Source organism: Oxyura jamaicensis, chromosome 4 (genome assembly GCF_011077185.1).
Source record: "Oxyura jamaicensis isolate SHBP4307 breed ruddy duck chromosome 4, BPBGC_Ojam_1.0, whole genome shotgun sequence".
NCBI classification, from domain to species: domain Eukaryota; kingdom Metazoa; phylum Chordata; class Aves; order Anseriformes; family Anatidae; genus Oxyura; species Oxyura jamaicensis.
In genome coordinates, this window is record NC_048896.1 from 25,469,783 (window position 1) to 25,487,894 (window position 18,112).

Below are 18,112 nucleotides of genomic sequence, written 5' to 3' on the forward strand. Positions count from 1 at the left end.
CCCAAGCAAATACTGCCCTGCCATCTCCAATTACAAATCAGGGAGTTTTTCACCTGCCCCTCCTGGCTCAGCTGAGATCCCCTCTGAATCTATGTTGCCATTCCTTCATTCTGTTTTTCTCCTCCTTCCCATGCACCTTGCAGGCACCATTTTGGGTACGGTCACAGGGCACAAACTGGCTCTTCCCTCAGCTGTTCAAGTGCCAGTGAGTGACTGCTTTGAAAACATCTATCCCAAAGAGGAACGGGGAAACACCTCAGGTTGGTCTGGCACTTACGGTCTGAAACTTGCACATACCAGTAAGAACAAGTGATGTCTTAGCAGCATGATTAGAAGATAATATCCTTTAGTTTTACTGCCTTTAATAAACATCGATCATTTGACTGTTTACTCTGGAGTAAACAGACCAAAAGCAAATGAAACCTGTAAGAATGGCAAGGTTCTCACCTGCCTTTAACTTTTACATTCTTATTTTGCCCACAACCAGATAATCATCGTTTAAATAATTCACAGATGTGTCTGAAATGGCCCCAGTTCATGGACGGCCTTACAGCCCATACTGCCCTCCTACAGCAGTTGTAGTGACATGGAAAGAGCTGGCTTACACTATCAGCTTACTCATACCACAAAGTAGATTTGTGCACAGTACTCCACATCTTTTTAAACAGTCTTGTATTTAATGTTCTTCAGTCAACAGACAGTGATGGTGGCGCATACAAACCATAAAACAGAGCATTCAGATGCTGCTTGGATCGGTTTAGAGGAGTGGGGTGAGGCAAGCAGCCTGGGTGGCTACTGTGGTTAGGGGGAAGTCAAATCAGCTGTGGAAGATACAAAGACATCTTTGTGCTCAGGTCTCAGAGCCCTCATCCTCTGCAGGCTTGGAAGATGGGAGCAACAGCATCTGCACACCCAGGACAGAAAGCTGACCATTGGTGGGGGTCTTTGCAAGACGGGAATTTTAAAATCCACTGGGATGGGTCTTTCTGAGCAGTTTCCCTCGCAATCAGGCAGGTTATGATTTTATTTTATTTTAGCCATTGGGAAAAGAACAGTTTAAAAAGAGAGATGGCTACACATATATATTTTTTCTTTTAATGTACAATTTCAGTTAACAGGTTTTGTTACTTTTAGCTTTCAAAGTTCAAAAATATAAACTCTCTAAAGTGCATAATTGTACTTACATTTCATACAAACTAGCTGAAATTCTAGCAATATGCCATGTAAACAGCGGTAACTACGCATCAGAAAATGCTACAATCTCCTCAGTTTAAAAATAAAATGGACTGTTCCCTACGTATCATTTATCAAGATTTGTCAGGGGCAAAACCCAGCAAAACAGATAATTTATCAGTACACAGTGCAAATAGGCTTTTAAAAACAAGCAGAGAAACCATACTCCTGGAAAGCCTTGGCCCAGTGAAAAATGTAGGACTAGGAAGAAAGGGCAGAAACTGTTACTCTTGACCATATGATGATGTCTAGGCCAGACTCACCGAAGTGCTCGAGCTTTAGCCTGCTGTAATTTAGCAGAATCCCAAATGCAGCTCAGCTTGATGCACACCTTCACCGTACAAGCTTTGAAGCACTTTGATGAACTGGGCCTGAACACCACAAACAGTCTGCAATAACAACTTTTTGGAGACCCAATGCTCATCGCACGCCTCTACTAGTAGAGCAGTACCACATGATGTTGGCTCAGCAGCTGTACCTAAAGGAACTAGGGAGGGCTGACCGCAGACTCTGACAAGTCCCTAAGACCAGGCAGAAGAACAAAGGCAGAGCTCTGATGCCTTGGGCTGCCCTGTGTTCGGACAGGCGTTTGCTTCCCTTGCAGCCAAACAACTTCAAAAGCCGTTTCTGAGCCCATTTGACACACTCAAAGGATCAGATTGATTTGCAGAGGCACAGACCCACGTTGCCCACCTATGGAAACCCAACATCTTCGAAAAGCCAAGCCCCAGGTCAGCACCCAAGTTTCCCAGACTCTCTGGAAACAAGAAATTCAGTCTCCACTGATCTAATTAGGAGGGTGCAATTCTGCAACCAGTAGAAATCAGTCCCCCTCCTAAGTGCTTTCATTCATAATTAAGTTCATCACTGTCTTACCCAGGCAGAGTACCAACAGGCACGGGCAGGACCAGGGGAGGAAGGCTGCCTTCTGAAGTGTTTATGGGATCCCGAAGAGACCTGCCCTCAGCTCCGGGTTTGGCAAGAATTAACACAGCACATACAGCAAGCTGGGGGGGGGCGGGGGGAGTCTGAGTAGCACAACCCAAACGTATGTTTGTGGGCCCACCTGCCCACAGAAAAGGAAAGGGAGAAATGGTTCTGGGAGTCCACTGCTTGCCTGCTCCCCTGTGACTTGCGTGGGGCCCGGCTGCGACGAGGGGCACTGCGCTTGGCCTTGGCTGCTTGGCTCCTGCGTGCGAGCTTCCAGGGGACAGACGTACAGGGCAGCATTGCTCCGTGACTTCAGGGTTGAGACCTATTCCCAAGAGCTGCGTCCCAGTTCCAGCAGGAAGCGTTGCTGGGCAGTATCAGCCTGTGCATACGAGCTTCTGGAGTGCCAGAGCAAGCCCAGGTGGCTGACGTTACACTGCAGTTAGCGGCCCTCAGCTACTCGTTCCGGAACTCGCTGCCTTTCACTCCTTCAGGCAGTGATTGTCTGACAAGAGAAGTGGAATCTGGTGTTCCAGGGGCTTCTTTTCTCAAAGTCATAAAGGTGGAAATGTCGAATTGTCCAGTCCTGCACCTGAGACACAAGCCCTCTCCATGGGCAACGTGTGGCTTGGGGCTCTCAGTTCCCTGCAGTATTCCTTTGCTGCAGCACTACCTGTACACGACACAGCCACTGGGAAGAAAATACAGTCCGCTGTTGCCACAGTCACAGTGTCCTTGCTCCAGCCCACGCTGCCTGATGGTGTACAACAAAGAACTAAATGTAGGCTAGCAAGTCCATATGACATCGACACTGACCATTCACCTTAGGCTCTTGTGTTCGTTAACAGATAATGAAGCACACGTGGCGGGTCTTCCAGATACCTGACACCAGGCATTTAACTGAGCAGCTACCAAAATCCCAAGAGGTTCTGACTTGTAGCTGATAAAACCTCTTTTCTTCCCAGTTGCCCACACATGGTCATAACCTTACAGTACCTCCTGCCAAGTAGAACAAGCAGGCAAGAACCCTGCTGCATTTTCTTTGCTATCCCAAACAGATGTAGGTACTTTCTCCTAGTTAATGGAATTGGCAGTCAAAAAAAAAAAAAAGGCAGGGGAAAAAACAAACAAACAAACAAAAAACCTCAACCCCGGGCCCTGGTCACCCCTGTAACTCAAACTAGTTTGGGGCTATAACCAGGATAATCTTCCAGCATTCAGAAAGAGCAACAGAAGATGCTGGATTCCAAACAGTCTGGTCAAAAGTCTGAGCGAATCTTTACTGTAGCTACAAGAGAACAATCTTGGTGCTATCTGACCTGTGCCTTTATGTGAGATCAAGTTAGGGCACATGTCTGGTAAACTAAAGTGGAAGCTATTTGATGATTTAATCACTATTCATGCTACTTTGTCTCTTGCTATGATATCCTGGAAAGGAGAAAAAAAATAAAGAAGAGCATGGTTGGCTTTGATATTCTAAATATTACAGGATCTGTAAGCAAATCAAAACACAAGAATCCCTTCTGTGCAGTCACTGAGGACAGCATCATGTCTCCTACGCTGGCAAACTCCATTTGGGCATCAGGCCTGGAGAAAGAGTGGACAACAGCAAATGTAGGGAGTGATGGAAAGCCACCCTTCCTCCCCCTCCTGCCTCTGGGACTGGCCCTTCAGTTCCCAGGGAGCTCCTCAGCCCTCCCCAGCCAGGCTCCTGGTGCATCCACTTCATGCAGTTGTCCACTTGGTGCTCTCTCTTCTACGTTTACTGGCAAAACTGATCTCCTCCTTTACATGATCTTTGAGCTAATATCTCTTTTACTGATCAGGACCTCCAGCAGCCTCAGCTTGGCCTTAATCTGCTTGTATTCATTGTATTCTTCAGACACAGGAGTGCGGTCTTCTTTCTGCACGTTCCTAGGGGGATTAAAAATAGGTCATGAGGATTTCTGTGCCAGGACATCTTCCCTCAGCAGCCTCCCTCCACCCCCCAGCAATATCAGGAGTAAGACCTACAAGACAGCTCACCTCCACCACTACCCATCAGGGAATAAACACAAAGAAACGTTCATTCTTTGAGAGAAGATGACAGGGGCAAGCAACTGCCCTAGCAAAGTGGGGGAAGCTTGCATGTTGAGGCTGAATGGAATCCCATGGTTCGAAATGCAAAATCTTATTTGAAGCATGTCCTGCTTCACTGGAATTGCCAGCTTCTACACAACAGTTGGAAAACAAAACAATACAAATAGAAGAACCCTTTCCTTTTCAGGAGCCATCTGAATGTCAGCCTGCTAGATGCCAAAATAAAATACAGCTTTTCTTGGCTTGGGACCACAGGAAGAAAATATTTCTTCAGATTTCTCTAAGCTTAAGTGAAACTCAAGATGCAGTGATTTTACAAGAATCTCTCAGGATGGTGGGTAGTGGCAAGAACCATAGAATGTTTTGGGTTGGATAGGACCTCAAAGATCACCTAATTCCAACCCCCCTGACATGGGCAGAGACATCTTGCGCTCAACCAGGTTGCTCAAAGCCTCATCCAACCTGGCCTGTAACACTTCCAGGTATGGGGGCATCCGCAACTCCTTTGGACAAGTGCCTCACCACCCTCTCAGTAAAGAATTTCTTCCTTATATCTAATCTAAATCTACCCTTTTTAATTTAAAACCATTCCCCCTTGTCCTATTACTGCACTCCCTGACAAGGAGTCCCTCCCCAGCTTTCCTGCAGAACCCCTTTAGGTACTGGGAGGCCGCTGTATGGTCACCCTGGAAGCCTTCTCTTCTCCAGGCTGAAAAAATCCAACTCCCTCAGCCTTTCTTCATAGTAGAGGTGCTTCAGCCCTCTGTTCATCCTCATGGCCCTTATCCTCTTGGACTCATTCTAATTGCTGCATGCCCTTCTTGTGCTGGGGGCCACAGGGCTGAATGCAGGACTCCAGATGGGGTCTCATGAGGGCAGAATCCCCTCCCTCGCCCTGCTGGCCATGCTGCTGTTGGTGCAGCCCAGGATGCGGTTGGCTTTCTGGGCTGCAAGTGTTCACTGCCAGCTCATGTTGAGCTTCTCATCAACCAACACCCCCAGGTCCTTCTCCTCAGGGCTGCTCTCAGTCCACTCGCTGCTCAGCCTGTATTCGTACTTGGGATTTCCCTGGCCCAGGTGCAGGACCTTGCACTTGGCCTTGCTGAACTTCACGAGGTTTGCCCAGGCCCACCTCTCAAACCTGCTCAGGTCCCTCTGGATGACATCCCTTCCCTCCAGCATAATAATTCCAGGAGTATAAATATATTAAAGCATTTTACCAGCTCATTTATGAGGAACTTTTTCTGAGGAACACATTTAGCTATACTGAAGCAGAAATACTTGTTAAACTGGTGTGTGAATACCTCATCTTACCTCATACCTCATGCCAAGCAAGAATAGGACAGAGATCTAAACATACTATGTAATTAAGAAGAAAACAAATTATTTTATCACTGAGGAACTGTTTCATTATTCTTATTAATTGTGCTAGAGGCAGTTGGATTTTCAGTATTTATACTTCCCACTGCTTTTCCTAAGAAAATGTGGTCCAAGAGGCTGTGGTCCTTCAAGTTCTTTGAAAAAAAAAAAGTCATTAATTTTAATGGGCAACTGTAATGAATGTGGGTAAAGCAATGATGACAATGCAGTGTGTAAGAGTGAATTCACATAACTTTCCACAGTCAAAGGCCTTTGTAAATGCCAAACTGAACTTAAGAATAACTGAAGGACGAAGGGATAGCTGAGAAATTACCTTCCATTTTGTCGGAAAAAATTATCTTCAAACTCTCTTAATTTTTTTCTGATTCGCTTTTTCTCCTCCCTGACTTCTTGCAGCTGCTCTAATAGTTCAGGGCTGTTGGGTTTAAACATAAACATGATTATACTTATGGACACAATTAGAACTGAAAACATAGAGTAAATGTACAAATGCATGGTTGTATACATGCCAAGCGAGAGAGCTGCTCCTGAAAGCAGCCCTGGCAACCTGATGTTAACTGCAATACAAAGCTCCCTGAATTTATTTCAGCAAAATGATTATATAATTAGGCTGAAGCCTCAAAGGAGGTCAAGTGTGCGCCACACAATTCATCACTAACTTCTGTGAAACTTACTTGCTGCAGATGGCTATGTTTTGGTGACTTTTATAGGATCATGATTCAATGGAAATGAATTAAGGCTACCACATACGACCTCGGTGCTTGAAACTAATGGGACTAGCTCAACTTGATGTCTCCAAAAACTGAAAAACCTCGTAGAGAACAGGATTGTTTTCATGATAAAGGCTCGCCACAGGTGAAGTGGAGCTACCACTTAGTCCAAGAATCCAAAGATACTTAAGTCAAATATCAATATCAGGACAGGGTAGTTTTCTCCCAAACTCTTTCATATAAGGGTCTGTTGCATTTAGAGCTGAAGTGCAAAAGATTCTGAATCAGAACATAAATGGAAAAAAACAAAATCTATACACTTTTCTTACAAATAAAATGCCATCTCATCAAGAAGTAACTTTTTGAAGTGGTCTGCAAATTCAACGTACATGGATGCTTCATGGAGATTTGAAAGCCCCATATCCTGGTTGCTCCTTGATGGCATCTTATCATCCACCGGGGAAACAAAGCCATCGGCATCATCTTCTAGTTGATCCAAGAAGCTACGCACATTGAAATCTGTTTTCATAGTAATTGTGAAATCTGGCTTCACATTGCTGTCCTCCTCGGAGCCCTCCTCTTCCTCCTACACAGAAGGACAGAACACCCCCGTAACAGAGTCAGTTACTGCTCCCCTTCTCAGAAACAAGTATCTCCTTTCACGACATGCACTGGGAACAGATATGGAAAGAAGCTGATAAGAGCAAGCACTTTGATTGCTAAGCAAGACAATACACCAGAATATCACCAGGAAGAGTCCCTACACCCAGAGCATGTCAGAGAAACTGTGATTACCAGCTCAGATTGCTTAAGGAAACCCGAGGCAACAGAACAGTGAAGAAATATCTAGGTTTCTTAGTAAGCTGATGCTTTGTTTAATTTATATATTCTGATACACAGAAAAACATGTACAGCCATGTCTAAAGCTTACCCGTGGTCCTCTGTGTTTCCCCACAAACACCCAAGACAGCACACGGATTGCCAGGTTAACATGTGAAGTGTTCTCTCAACTGACACAGCTCAACAGCTCTCTCTAACGGCTGAGAATTCAAGACCTCAAATGCTCTTAGCGGGATAAGGAGCTCAGATCAGTCTTTCTGTGGCCAAATATTGGATATGATTGAGTGTAAAGGCTTGCTATTGCTAACGTGATCCTGACATCAGCTTTATACCATTTAGCTGGAACACATCAAAGATTGGAGGGGAAACACTCTGTCCACTGCAGTTTCCCCAAAGTAAGCTGATGAATTAAACACGTTCAAATCTTCTCTAACATTTACAGGCACAACATTTGGGTATCTCTGCTACACTCAGTATTTGCTAATTCTTCGTGTTCTCAAATGCAGGGCTTGTCTTGCGGCACTGCCCAGAAATCATCTGCATTTTCAGGATACAGGACTCTTGCAGAGACACTTCTAGAAGGTAATTTTCAACTTTAATGTAAGGAATGAGCACTAGAAAAAGGCGATAAATGCTAGCATGGACACTAAGTCTCATAGATAACTTGTATATATATTTTACAGCCATGTCTCTCTCTAACCAGGAAGGATCTAAACATATATATGCTTATATATATATATGCTTATATATGTATCTTTAAAAGCTTTTGAGGACTAATGTTATTGAAGACTTCAACTGTATGCAAAAATATATTGTTGCAATGGGATCAAAACTAGCTATTTTCTTTGTGTGATTCCTTCCTAATAGTTAAATTATTCCTAAGAGATTGCTCCCATATTTCAGGCAAAAAGGGAGAAAATAACACTGGGAGCTGGCATAGTCCCATTAAATCCCCAAAGTCAATGATTTGTGAGGGCATACATTTACCTGAAATTGGAATTTGCCCAGAGTTTTCTTTTCATTTTAAAGCTCTAGGCGATGAAAATGCAAACCAAAGCCAGAGGCCAAGAATTGCAACCATGATGGAGGCTTGAGGATGGAAAGAAGGTTAGCTGCAGAGAAGCTTTGAGCAATAAGAGAAATAATAATAATAATAATGATAATAAAAGATACCGAGAAGTTTGAAAACATCTCAGAAGAACCCGCAGGGAACTAGTGAGAATTAAAGCAGTTTTTAGCACGTGACTAGATAAGATCCTTTCTCCAGACAAATTGTATAGCTTAAACAGAAGGCACAAAATGTCCCTTCACAAGAAGAACTGCAGCTGTAACAGCAGTCACGTACTGTCGATAAACCCTGCAGATAACTTCAGGCTGGAAAGGGGGAAGGGAGACCATCCCTCCCTGCCATTCACAGGACCCCAGGCGTGCCGTCCTGCCCAGCTGGGTAACGGCAGCTAGGACTGAAACAGGACAATGCCATCACTGCTGGGGTGCAGCGAAGGATTTGCTAAGTCAGTCTAACCAGTAAAAATGATACTCCTATTTTAGGGGAATCCCTTCAGCCCCAAAGGAGAAGCCCCCTTGCCCTTTCCTGTGAGAGCAAGTTGCTTCTGGATTCCAGTTCTGGAGAGAAAAGGAAATGACCATTTTCATAAGCAGTGTAGGAAACTGTTCCCAAGGAGAGAAGCAAAGTCTCCATGTAACTTGAATCTGCACATCTGGCAGCAGCCTCTTCCCCACTTGTGAGCCTGTGTCAGCTAATGGGGGCTGGCACAGCAGGCTGGCTTGCCTGCCTCACTCCAGGGCACGAGCACGCACCCCACGCCAGCAAGGCTGGGCTTCTGGCCCAGAGCTCAGGAGCAAGCCTCCTGCCAAAGAAAGCACATGGGAGGAAAGGACAGTGTAGAAATTCCACTTGTTTAGACCTCAGTGCCAGAACAACACCACAATTGTCACAAGACCTCTTAAAGCATTTTGCTGTTTAAAATGAAGGAGCAAATTAAAAAAAATAATAATCTTAGCAAGAACTCTAATGGACAAGGCCATTGCTCTGAATAAATCTTATATGGGAGTCTTATTTTAAGCCTGCTCTGCCATTTACATCTCTAACCAAAATTATCTTCATTGACTGCATCCATCTGGCTTGCACCTGCTTGGATCTTTAGGCAACTGTGAGGCATTTAAAGTTTACAGAGCTACAAATACAAACTCTCCAGAGTAACCCAACACCACTACTCCCAGCAAGCAAGGACGCCAGTGATTTTCTAAACACAGCCAATATTCAAGATATTCTACCCAAACGTTCTGCAAAGCATCACTCAAACCACCCTTCAAGCTTTTATCCAGCTCTCACATATACTTTGAAAAAAACAACAGGAAAATGACAGTGGGGCCCATCCAGAGAGGGTCACAATGTCACAAGTACCCATACAGTGGGGTACATGGCCCTTGGGCCTTTTAGCAATTTTCTCTGTCTGAGTGTAGTACAGTGAAAATCTGCTGTGCGCAGCTTCGCTGGGCCCCAGTTAAATATTAATTGGCATGTGTTAATGGGCTTAATGTCACTCTGATCTTTGTTCAGCGACACCACTGCTCTCCATGCTTGTGCTCCCTGCAGGACACTGGCGAGCTGGTGAGATACTGTCCCGATACTGCACTAGCCACACTGGTCACCAAAGGTCACCACACTTCACAGCTGTAACTTTTGACACTGGGTGCAAGCACAACCGAAAAATAGAGGACACAAAAATACCAAAACCAACCCAATAACTCAGCCCAGACCACTATCACAGACTTGATCCAGCAGTTATCTAGAAAATGCTGAGAACTCAGTGCTCATTAAGCATCCTCCAAACAGCAGCTGAATGTGCTTCAGTCTGTAATCTGGTTTTAACGAATATGTGCCTTGAACAGTTCATTAATATACAAACTACCAGAATTGCCTTATCACAGAACCACCTTGGATGTGTAGGTTTGCAGTATGTACACCATTAACCAAACTCTGCTTGGATAACACGAGTGTGTTGAAATGCTTTTTCCTGTTACACTGCAATGGAAACAAAATCAGACCGGGGCCCAGCTCCACACTGCTTGTCCTAGCTGACAGCTGGACTTCCCTTCTCAGGGGAAGAAGGAACCAAATTTTAAGTCTTCACCACCAGCAGCTACCTCCCCACAGCAGCACAAGAAAGACCATCCTACCATCCAAATCTGACCGAGTGTTAACAAACAGAACCGAATTGTTCTTAATTCCATTCTCTTATTACTGGCTTAGAAATACCATTTGCAAAATAGTGAAAAAGAGCCCCGGATAAAATTAGCATGTGAATGGGAGAAGGTATGGATCCTTTAAGTGCCTGGTTCACTCCATGTGTGAGTGTTAGTTTTGTGAGATCTCATTCCAGCCACGGTGCTGTGTGCAAGTCACAGAGCTTTGGAGTGAGAGATACTATGGCAAAACAAGTTAGTGTTATTAAAAAAAAGGAGGAAAGCAAGACAACAATTACAACCCAAGGTGCAAAGGATAACTGTGAGTTTTTCAGCAAAGTAAAATACATTGTATGCAGGTGACAAGGGAGGGGGAAGAAGGGAAGGAATGCAAAGCCAAGGAAAATGTTTAGTCTTATCTACAACAAGGGAAGAATTTGATCAGAACTGGACAGGCTTAAAGCAGCTACTGATTTTTCAGGAAGACACTGCAAAAAAATCAACACTGATGGAAAAGAAAAATCAATCAATCATTCTCTTTCATTGGTGTAAGGGGAAAAATTGATGCAAACTGAGCAATTAGTTAGCAGCTGGAGGTCTTCACCTTTATCTCCTTGAAGAAGGAAGCTGTTTCGCCCTCGATAATTGGCTGCAGCAAAGGGCTTCTCCGCTTGCTGGAGGGGGAACCCTGTGACAGGTGTTAACAAGTACGTTACATTATGAACCCCCTTCTCCACCACCTGCTCTCAGATCATTCTCACTCATTCACTCTCTCTCAGTTCATTGCCAGACCATCAGGAACAATCCATTTCTTAAAGAACAGAACCGTGCCTGGCAAACCCTCTGAACCTTGGACCGCCTTCTCTCAAGGTCTTGTTTAGCCAGGAACATCATTGCCAAACACTTAAGAAAAATCCCTGGATGCTGGAATACTAGCAGGGCAGGAACTACAAAGTAAAGGCTGCAAGAAAATAACCCCCCAGCCTGAGGCCTATACACACACACGCACACACACACTTGGTTGACTCTTCAGAGCTATGGTGTAAGGCCGGCTGGACTCTCCAGCCCTGCTTTCCAGGAGCCAGATTTCCCACTGAAGTGCCCGATGATATAGAGATGGATTTTCAAATGCATCCTTCCTCCGCGTGAGACTCTCACTGCTCTCATTAGAGGGGCTGGGGAAAGCCAGTCTCCTCTCTCCTGTGCTAGCCACTGTGCAGTTTCAGTTTCCTGTCTAAATAGGACCTAAGCTCTCTTTTGAGAGCTTTGCCTTAAACTGTCCATGGACAACTACAGCGTTTCTTCCTTCTGATGGGCAGCAGCATCTTCACAGCACCAATTTTGGGGAGAACTTTGCATATTCAAAGAGGAACAGCTTTTGTTTTAAATGCAAGACAACCTCCCACTATTTGCAGAAGAAAACTACTTGTCAGTGTGTTTGACTGCACTCAAGTAATGATGTGCCAGTCCATTCAACTCAGCAAACAGCCTACAGAAAACAGCCATCACAGCAGTGCTGCCTGGGAACAGTGGAAATGGTAAGGGATCATACATGACAGGGAAAACAGGAACCAAGATAAAACAATTCTCTTCCTTTAGACAGGCTAAAAAAATCCGGGTGTGTATTTAGGTCAAATAATTTTTTAAAAGTGGCCTACACAAGCTGTCTAGAATTTGAGATGCTACGTTTGCTCCCTAGAGGGGTGCATTGGATTCCAAGCTGGTAGCAATGTTTCCTTGCCACCACCTTGAGTGAGGAGGCATCTACCACTTACAGGATCTCTTTAATAGAAGTGCAGTGTCAGGAGACTGTTCCCCTTTCTCTCGGCCGAGGAGACCGGTATCTCTGCCTTGAGACCCATGGAGGTCTACATTCCTGTGTAACCAAGCAACATGGAAGACCTACAGTTCTGATTGGATTGGTAAGGCAAGGGAAATCGGGCTGTAGCCAAACGTAAGATGATGAAATAACAGAAGCAGCCCAATGGAAAGATGAGAAACATCAAAAAGTGAGATGTGTCCCATGGCTAATGAGCGGGCACTTGAATCCCCTGACCAGCTTCGCCCGACTTCAGCATATGGTGCACCACTGATGCACTCATTTACCTGGTCTTGAGGTTATAAGGGAGTTGGCTGTACTGATCGTGCTGTATGCAAAGGTGTAGCGAATCCTGTTTACTCAGCTCTACACTGAAGTAAGAGCCCCTGAAGGAAAGTTTCACTTACAATGATAGGGATGGTGTTGGCTCTGGAGAGGATCTGCTTGACCAAGCGATATCTGTCATATAAGGGCTTCATCACCTGTCGTTCATTTTTGGTAACCTGTAAAGGAAAAAGAAATGAGAGACATGAATTCTGCAGCAGCAGATACTCCATTCTACAACATATGTGCTTGTTATCACCATTATCCAGAGGGGCCTGAAGGGAATTTCATAAGGATGATAACAGCACTAGCACGGATTAGAAATTGTAAAGTACTTGGGTATGTCATTGCATCTCCTGTCCTAGGTGCCTGATGAAACAGCACCCAGGCTGTGGGGTGTCTTGTTATGTGGCTGTGTAAGACAGGAGATTTAAACGACCAGCTTTCCCAGAAAACAAAATGACCCATGGAGACAGCAGTCTGTGCTTCTAATCATATCTACCATTATGAGACACAACACGGGATTTCCCACCCTTATTCTTGTGGCTGGGACCCCAGTGGCAGTTTATGATCCAGGAAAAGAGAAAAGGCTGCAGTGACTGCCTCCCCAAGGAAGCTTTCCCAAGGAAGTTAAACTATAGATTTCACAAAAGCTGACTTTCCTGTTTTGCTCTTCCTCTTTACTTCCCTTTCAAGATAGCCCTTCCTCATCTTTTTAATACCCTGCCTTTCCCCTCCACCCTTCCTCCCAGCAACTTTGCTGGGGACAAGAGTTACTACACACCTGAGAGAGGATGAAGCTATCACAGCTGTTGTGGCACAGAGCAGGCAAAACAGTGCTGCAACACCCACCCTGAGCCCTACTTATACTACTCTGTCCCTAACTCCACACCTCCTAGCTGCCTGTCATGCTCCTTCCTTAGTTTGAGTATTGCAAACTGCTAGTTTTCATTTCTGTTGTTCCTTCAGATCCATGCTAATCAGCAAACCTCAGCGGTACTGACAGTGCAGAAGGGAAGACCTAACGGACAATAGCTAGTGTGGGAAAGCAAAGGTCTGTCCAACTAAGTACTAGTTGCGAAGAAGTTGGTTTCTATTTCTTCAACGGTTTGTTACAGCAGGGTTAGAAAACAAAACATTTAGCCAACCAACCTGATCATCATCTTTCTTTGCATGCAGCATTGTCTAACCCACATCCTATGACTGTCCTTCCATTAGATCTTGTTTAACTTCAGATTATAAAACTCTTATGAGAGGAAGCCTTAACGGGCTCTGATATCATTTGTAGATTCCAAGACTTTTTACTGCTGTCAATCACCAGTTGATGTAAAAATCTAAATCGACAGAATTAACCCCGACGAGCTTTGTACAGTCTCCCCTTCCACAGTAGAAACAGGAGGAAAGAGAATACGGTTTGAGATAGGGAGGAAATTTTAAGATGAACTGTGTTTTGTTTTGTCTGCAGCTGACTTTCATTGGAGTAAGCTTTTTAAAGCTTTCACATCATCCCACCAGAGCAGAAGAGGACATTGGTTTGCAAGGGGCAGACGAGGTACTGTAAAATATTGCCAGGAGTGGGACTGGCAGGAACAGACTCTAAGAATCTGGAGGCAGCATCTTCCTCCTAATAAATTAAGCTTATTTCCTTTGTTGGGGGGCAGATGAATAGGGAGAAAGAAGAAGGAAGAGCTTTTTACTGCTTTCTGGGCTCAATGTAAGCGTCTCCAAGCCCGATATGGTGCATATAAAGGAGCAGTTTGAGCTCTACGGACTGCACGTCTTCTTCACACCTCTGAAGAGCAGTGTGGCTCCCATACCTGACAACCTCACACCGGCTGTTCATCGAGTGAGCAAACAGCTTGTGTGCACGAGGGGGATGTGAGCAGCATCACACAACTCACTGAACACTCTCTGTATCCAATTTTGTGTTTATATGTCTGCATTCAATTGGAGGCAATTTGCTAGCCACTGCAACTTTGGACACCTCTCTGCAACAAATCAAGCATAAAACTGGAGAAACTGGAGAAAGCTTACAGGACTTATATTACTCCTAGCTTTACCACATTAGCAGTTAATAGAACACGAGGCACAGCACTACTGTTGGCTCAGGCAGCCTCTGCTATTAAAAAAAAAAGAAAAAGAAAAAAAAAGACTATGCTGAGACTGAGAACCAAACCTTCAGTTCTTGACATTTCAAAGTAGATCAATGCCCCTGTTCTGTACAGGAAGATAAACATAAGCCTCGGAATGGGCAGAAAATCCTTAGGTATGCTTAGGAATAGAAAAAATAAATTACATGCTTCAGAGTCTGAATATCACTACAGAGGAAGAACACAAAGAATTAATTTAGGCAAGGAAGTTAAGTGTACGAGGCTTGAGTCAGCCCTGCAGACGTGCACCAGAACATTTAAACAGAAAGCAGGCTCTGAAAGAAAAAGTTTTGCGCAAGGGCAAACTGTCTCACTAGGTAAACATTAGTAATACCAGTGAAACCTGAATATATTTTGGGAGAACATCAAAATGCAAAAAAGCTGTCAGAATAACAGAGCCTTTGACACAACCCTGGAGCACACTCCACATGGCAAATAGCAGCAGCCAAGGAAGAGACCATTGCTTACATTGTTGGAGCAGCTTGAGAATTTCTAGAGATGGACTTTTTTGCTTAACTAAAACAGCTCAGTTCTACCTCTGAAGGTTCGTCTGTCTCTGGTACAGAAAGACCTAGCTGCACAATAAATCTGAGCTCCATTGTTTTTCTTGTTTAGTTAAATATCTTTAAAAAAAAAAAATCTTGGCTGAACTATCCCCATTCTCCTCAAGCTCTCAGTATTTTTCCACTGCTGCAGTGCCAGGAGCTGGGTACAGCAAAAGCTGATCAGCCGCAGTCTTCCTTGCTATGCAGTTCCATGTTGCTAGGTATAGACTGCTTACTTAAAAACAAATACATTAAAAAGCGGTTGTCTAAATAAAGCATCAGAAGGTGTGTGTGTGGGGGGAAAGGTATTCTGACAAGACAGGCTCTGGGCTTGCTCTCTTTTTAAACAGATTTAAGTGAGTTTACTTCAACAAGGTGTCACCTGCTGATTTATATCATTGTAATAGCAAAAACAGACTTGGATTCTGCTTGAAAAGAGCAGGCAGATTTAAGTGAATTCTCTTGTGCTGGCCTTTTGCTATTTTATACAATAATAAAATTGCACGTCCTTTCATACAACCACACTTCTCACCTGCTGGTATACGTGACTGTATGGTATTAGTTCTTCACGAAGGCATTTATTTAAATTAGCAAGACTTTTTAAAACAATGGACAAAGAAGGAAATAATTAAGAAGCAAAAGGAAGGAAGAAATCAGGACCCCCATGCAGTAGGAGAATGACAGATTTGTGAGCTGTACTAATCAAATATTCTTCATAAGCAGTAATTTGCTGCTCCCAAGCTACTGGTCAAGGAATTAGCACCACTCTGAAATTAAGTTACTTTACTTCTACGGATGGTAACAAAGATGATAATGAAGTGAAAGAGGAGGAGGGATCCATACAAAGCCAACCAGAGTACTCAGTGGTTTGGAACCCACTGTGTTTTTTTTCATGGAAGGGATCAACAGGTCACAATATTTAATTCTCCGTCTTCACAAACACTTTTGCTTTGTTAAGATCAAACGTACAAGAAATCTCGTACCCTTCCACATGGAAACAAACGTCAGTTTCTCAGGAGAAGAAAAAAATCTCCTCTCAGCTTATGTCGTGATGCTCAGGAAACAAACTATTTCATGAATCCAGCACAAAAGGATTAGCAAATTGCAAGATGCAAGTGCCTCCTTGCAAATAGCAAGGTGCTGGGAGAAAGATGTAGTTCCCCTCAGACTGTGCATTGCTTGCACACCTGTATTCCAGTTAGCCATTAATACTAGCTAGCAAATTGCAAAATTCTTGGCTGGATGGGGGACCATGCACAATTAACTATTCCTGTGCATACTGTATCCCCAGCTAAGCTGGTGAATCAGCTGGGCTGCAAACTGAATGTCTGTGGATCCTGGTGAGTGCGATGCCACAATAATGCACAGTCAACTTCATTCAGCCTGTAGGCTCAGTCCTACAGGTATGCATCATGTCCAGCACTGTGTGCAGACACCGTCTTGCTGAGAACAGACTCCTCGGGAGCAGCAGTAGTGAAGAAGCAGGGAGGTGACTGTGGTTAGAACAGCAAGAGGTCCTAGTGACTGTGACATCAAAGGAGCATTGGGGTATCACTTACCACAGACAAGGACGTATAAAGACATACTTTGAAAAAATGCTGCTGTACATACCGGTCTGCCATGAATGCTTTCGTAATACAGCAAAGCTTTTTGAAGAGCCACCTTCTCAGCTGCTATCTGATCTCTTGTCATGTCCTATGAAAAGTGTCGGAGAGAGAAGAGGAAGAAAAAAAATTAAATGCCTAGACTCCAACCATACTAATTTGTGGCCTAACAAATGTCCTGGCATTCTGTCAGTAATGTTTTGAAGACTCATCTTTGCTTTCTAGTCCCCTCACCTTTTCCAACTATGTTTCTGAAACAACTTACCATGCACAGAGCCATATACACAACACAAGCAAATAAAACCAAATAACCTTTGCATATGAAAGCATTGTATGTACATAATGGGGATTTATTGATTCTCAGCATGCTTTGAACAACCAATGCTAAGCAACTTTTAATGACAGTGTCTGTTTTTCACTTACAGTGATCCGAGTTATAAGTCCAGCAACAAAATGCACGTTCCTTCTTGTCTTCCAAATCTGAGACAAGCTCCAGAAAATCTCTTGCAAAGCTTGCCATCATTGCTTTGACTGCCACAAACACACTTAGCTGAGAACGGAAGTGCAGTCAAACCATCTCTTTCTGCCAATTCTGCTATGAAGTGAAAAGCTCCAGCAGACAGGCTGAAGGGACGAAGCCAAAAAAAAGGGCAGACAGCTGGAAGAGACTTTCCTAAGTTTGCCAGAGCTTCCCCACTGAACTTAACTTCTCTCTCTACCACTGCACCAAATCCTATCATATGCCTTCTTTAAAAGGTCAAGACTGTGTATTCTTGCTACCTTCAGAAAACAGCCAAACACTTCTGCAGATCTAGTAAACCAAGATAATACTGTCTGCCCCTCTCTTACAGAGAACTGCACAATTCACACATCAGCGGACTCAAGGACTTCATTTACAAGGCTACCCAAAACTCAGGAACTAGCAACATCAGACAAAAAGACCTCTCTGCTGACACCTCTCAGAGATTACAGAAACTAACTGAGCTCAACGTGACACTCAGAAATGCTGCGATAAAACGCCCTGAGACAAGAGCATTCAGCTCTGGAGAGATCTAGAAGAAAATAGATGAATTAATCTCCAGAATCACTGGAAGACTGGGAATTTTCCAAAAGCAAATAATGACAGAAACAGTGAAATGCAAAGCAGGAAATACTGCAGGAATTCAGAACTGTTACTTGGAATCTGTGAGAATCAGAAAAGAACAAACAATACCATTCAGTAGAAACAGAGCTCTGTTAAAAATAAAATAAAATAAAATAAAATAAAATAAAATAAAATAAAATAAAA

General features: G+C 43.9%; 1 protein-coding gene across 11 annotated transcripts in view; it reads right to left on the bottom strand.

The window, feature by feature from the left end:
- Positions 1 to 655: 655 nt before the first annotated feature.
- FAM13A (family with sequence similarity 13 member A) overlaps positions 656 to 18,112 on the bottom strand; it is a 132,045-nt gene continuing 114,588 nt past the window's right edge. For 10 of the 11 annotated variants that reach the window (XM_035326302.1, XM_035326300.1, XM_035326298.1 and 7 more), the window contains 6 exons: positions 16,832 to 16,915; positions 12,609 to 12,704; positions 10,987 to 11,070; positions 6,722 to 6,918; positions 5,936 to 6,037; positions 656 to 4,077 (listed from right to left, as the gene is read on the bottom strand). In XM_035326302.1, coding sequence (XP_035182193.1) covers positions 3,951 to 4,077; positions 5,936 to 6,037; positions 6,722 to 6,918; positions 10,987 to 11,070; positions 12,609 to 12,704; positions 16,832 to 16,915 — 690 coding nt within the window. In that variant the 3' untranslated portion in view covers positions 656 to 3,950. The remainder of the gene's footprint in view (positions 4,078 to 5,935; positions 6,038 to 6,721; positions 6,919 to 10,986; positions 11,071 to 12,608; positions 12,705 to 16,831; positions 16,916 to 18,112) is intronic. The other variant, XM_035326299.1, reaches the window with a different exon arrangement.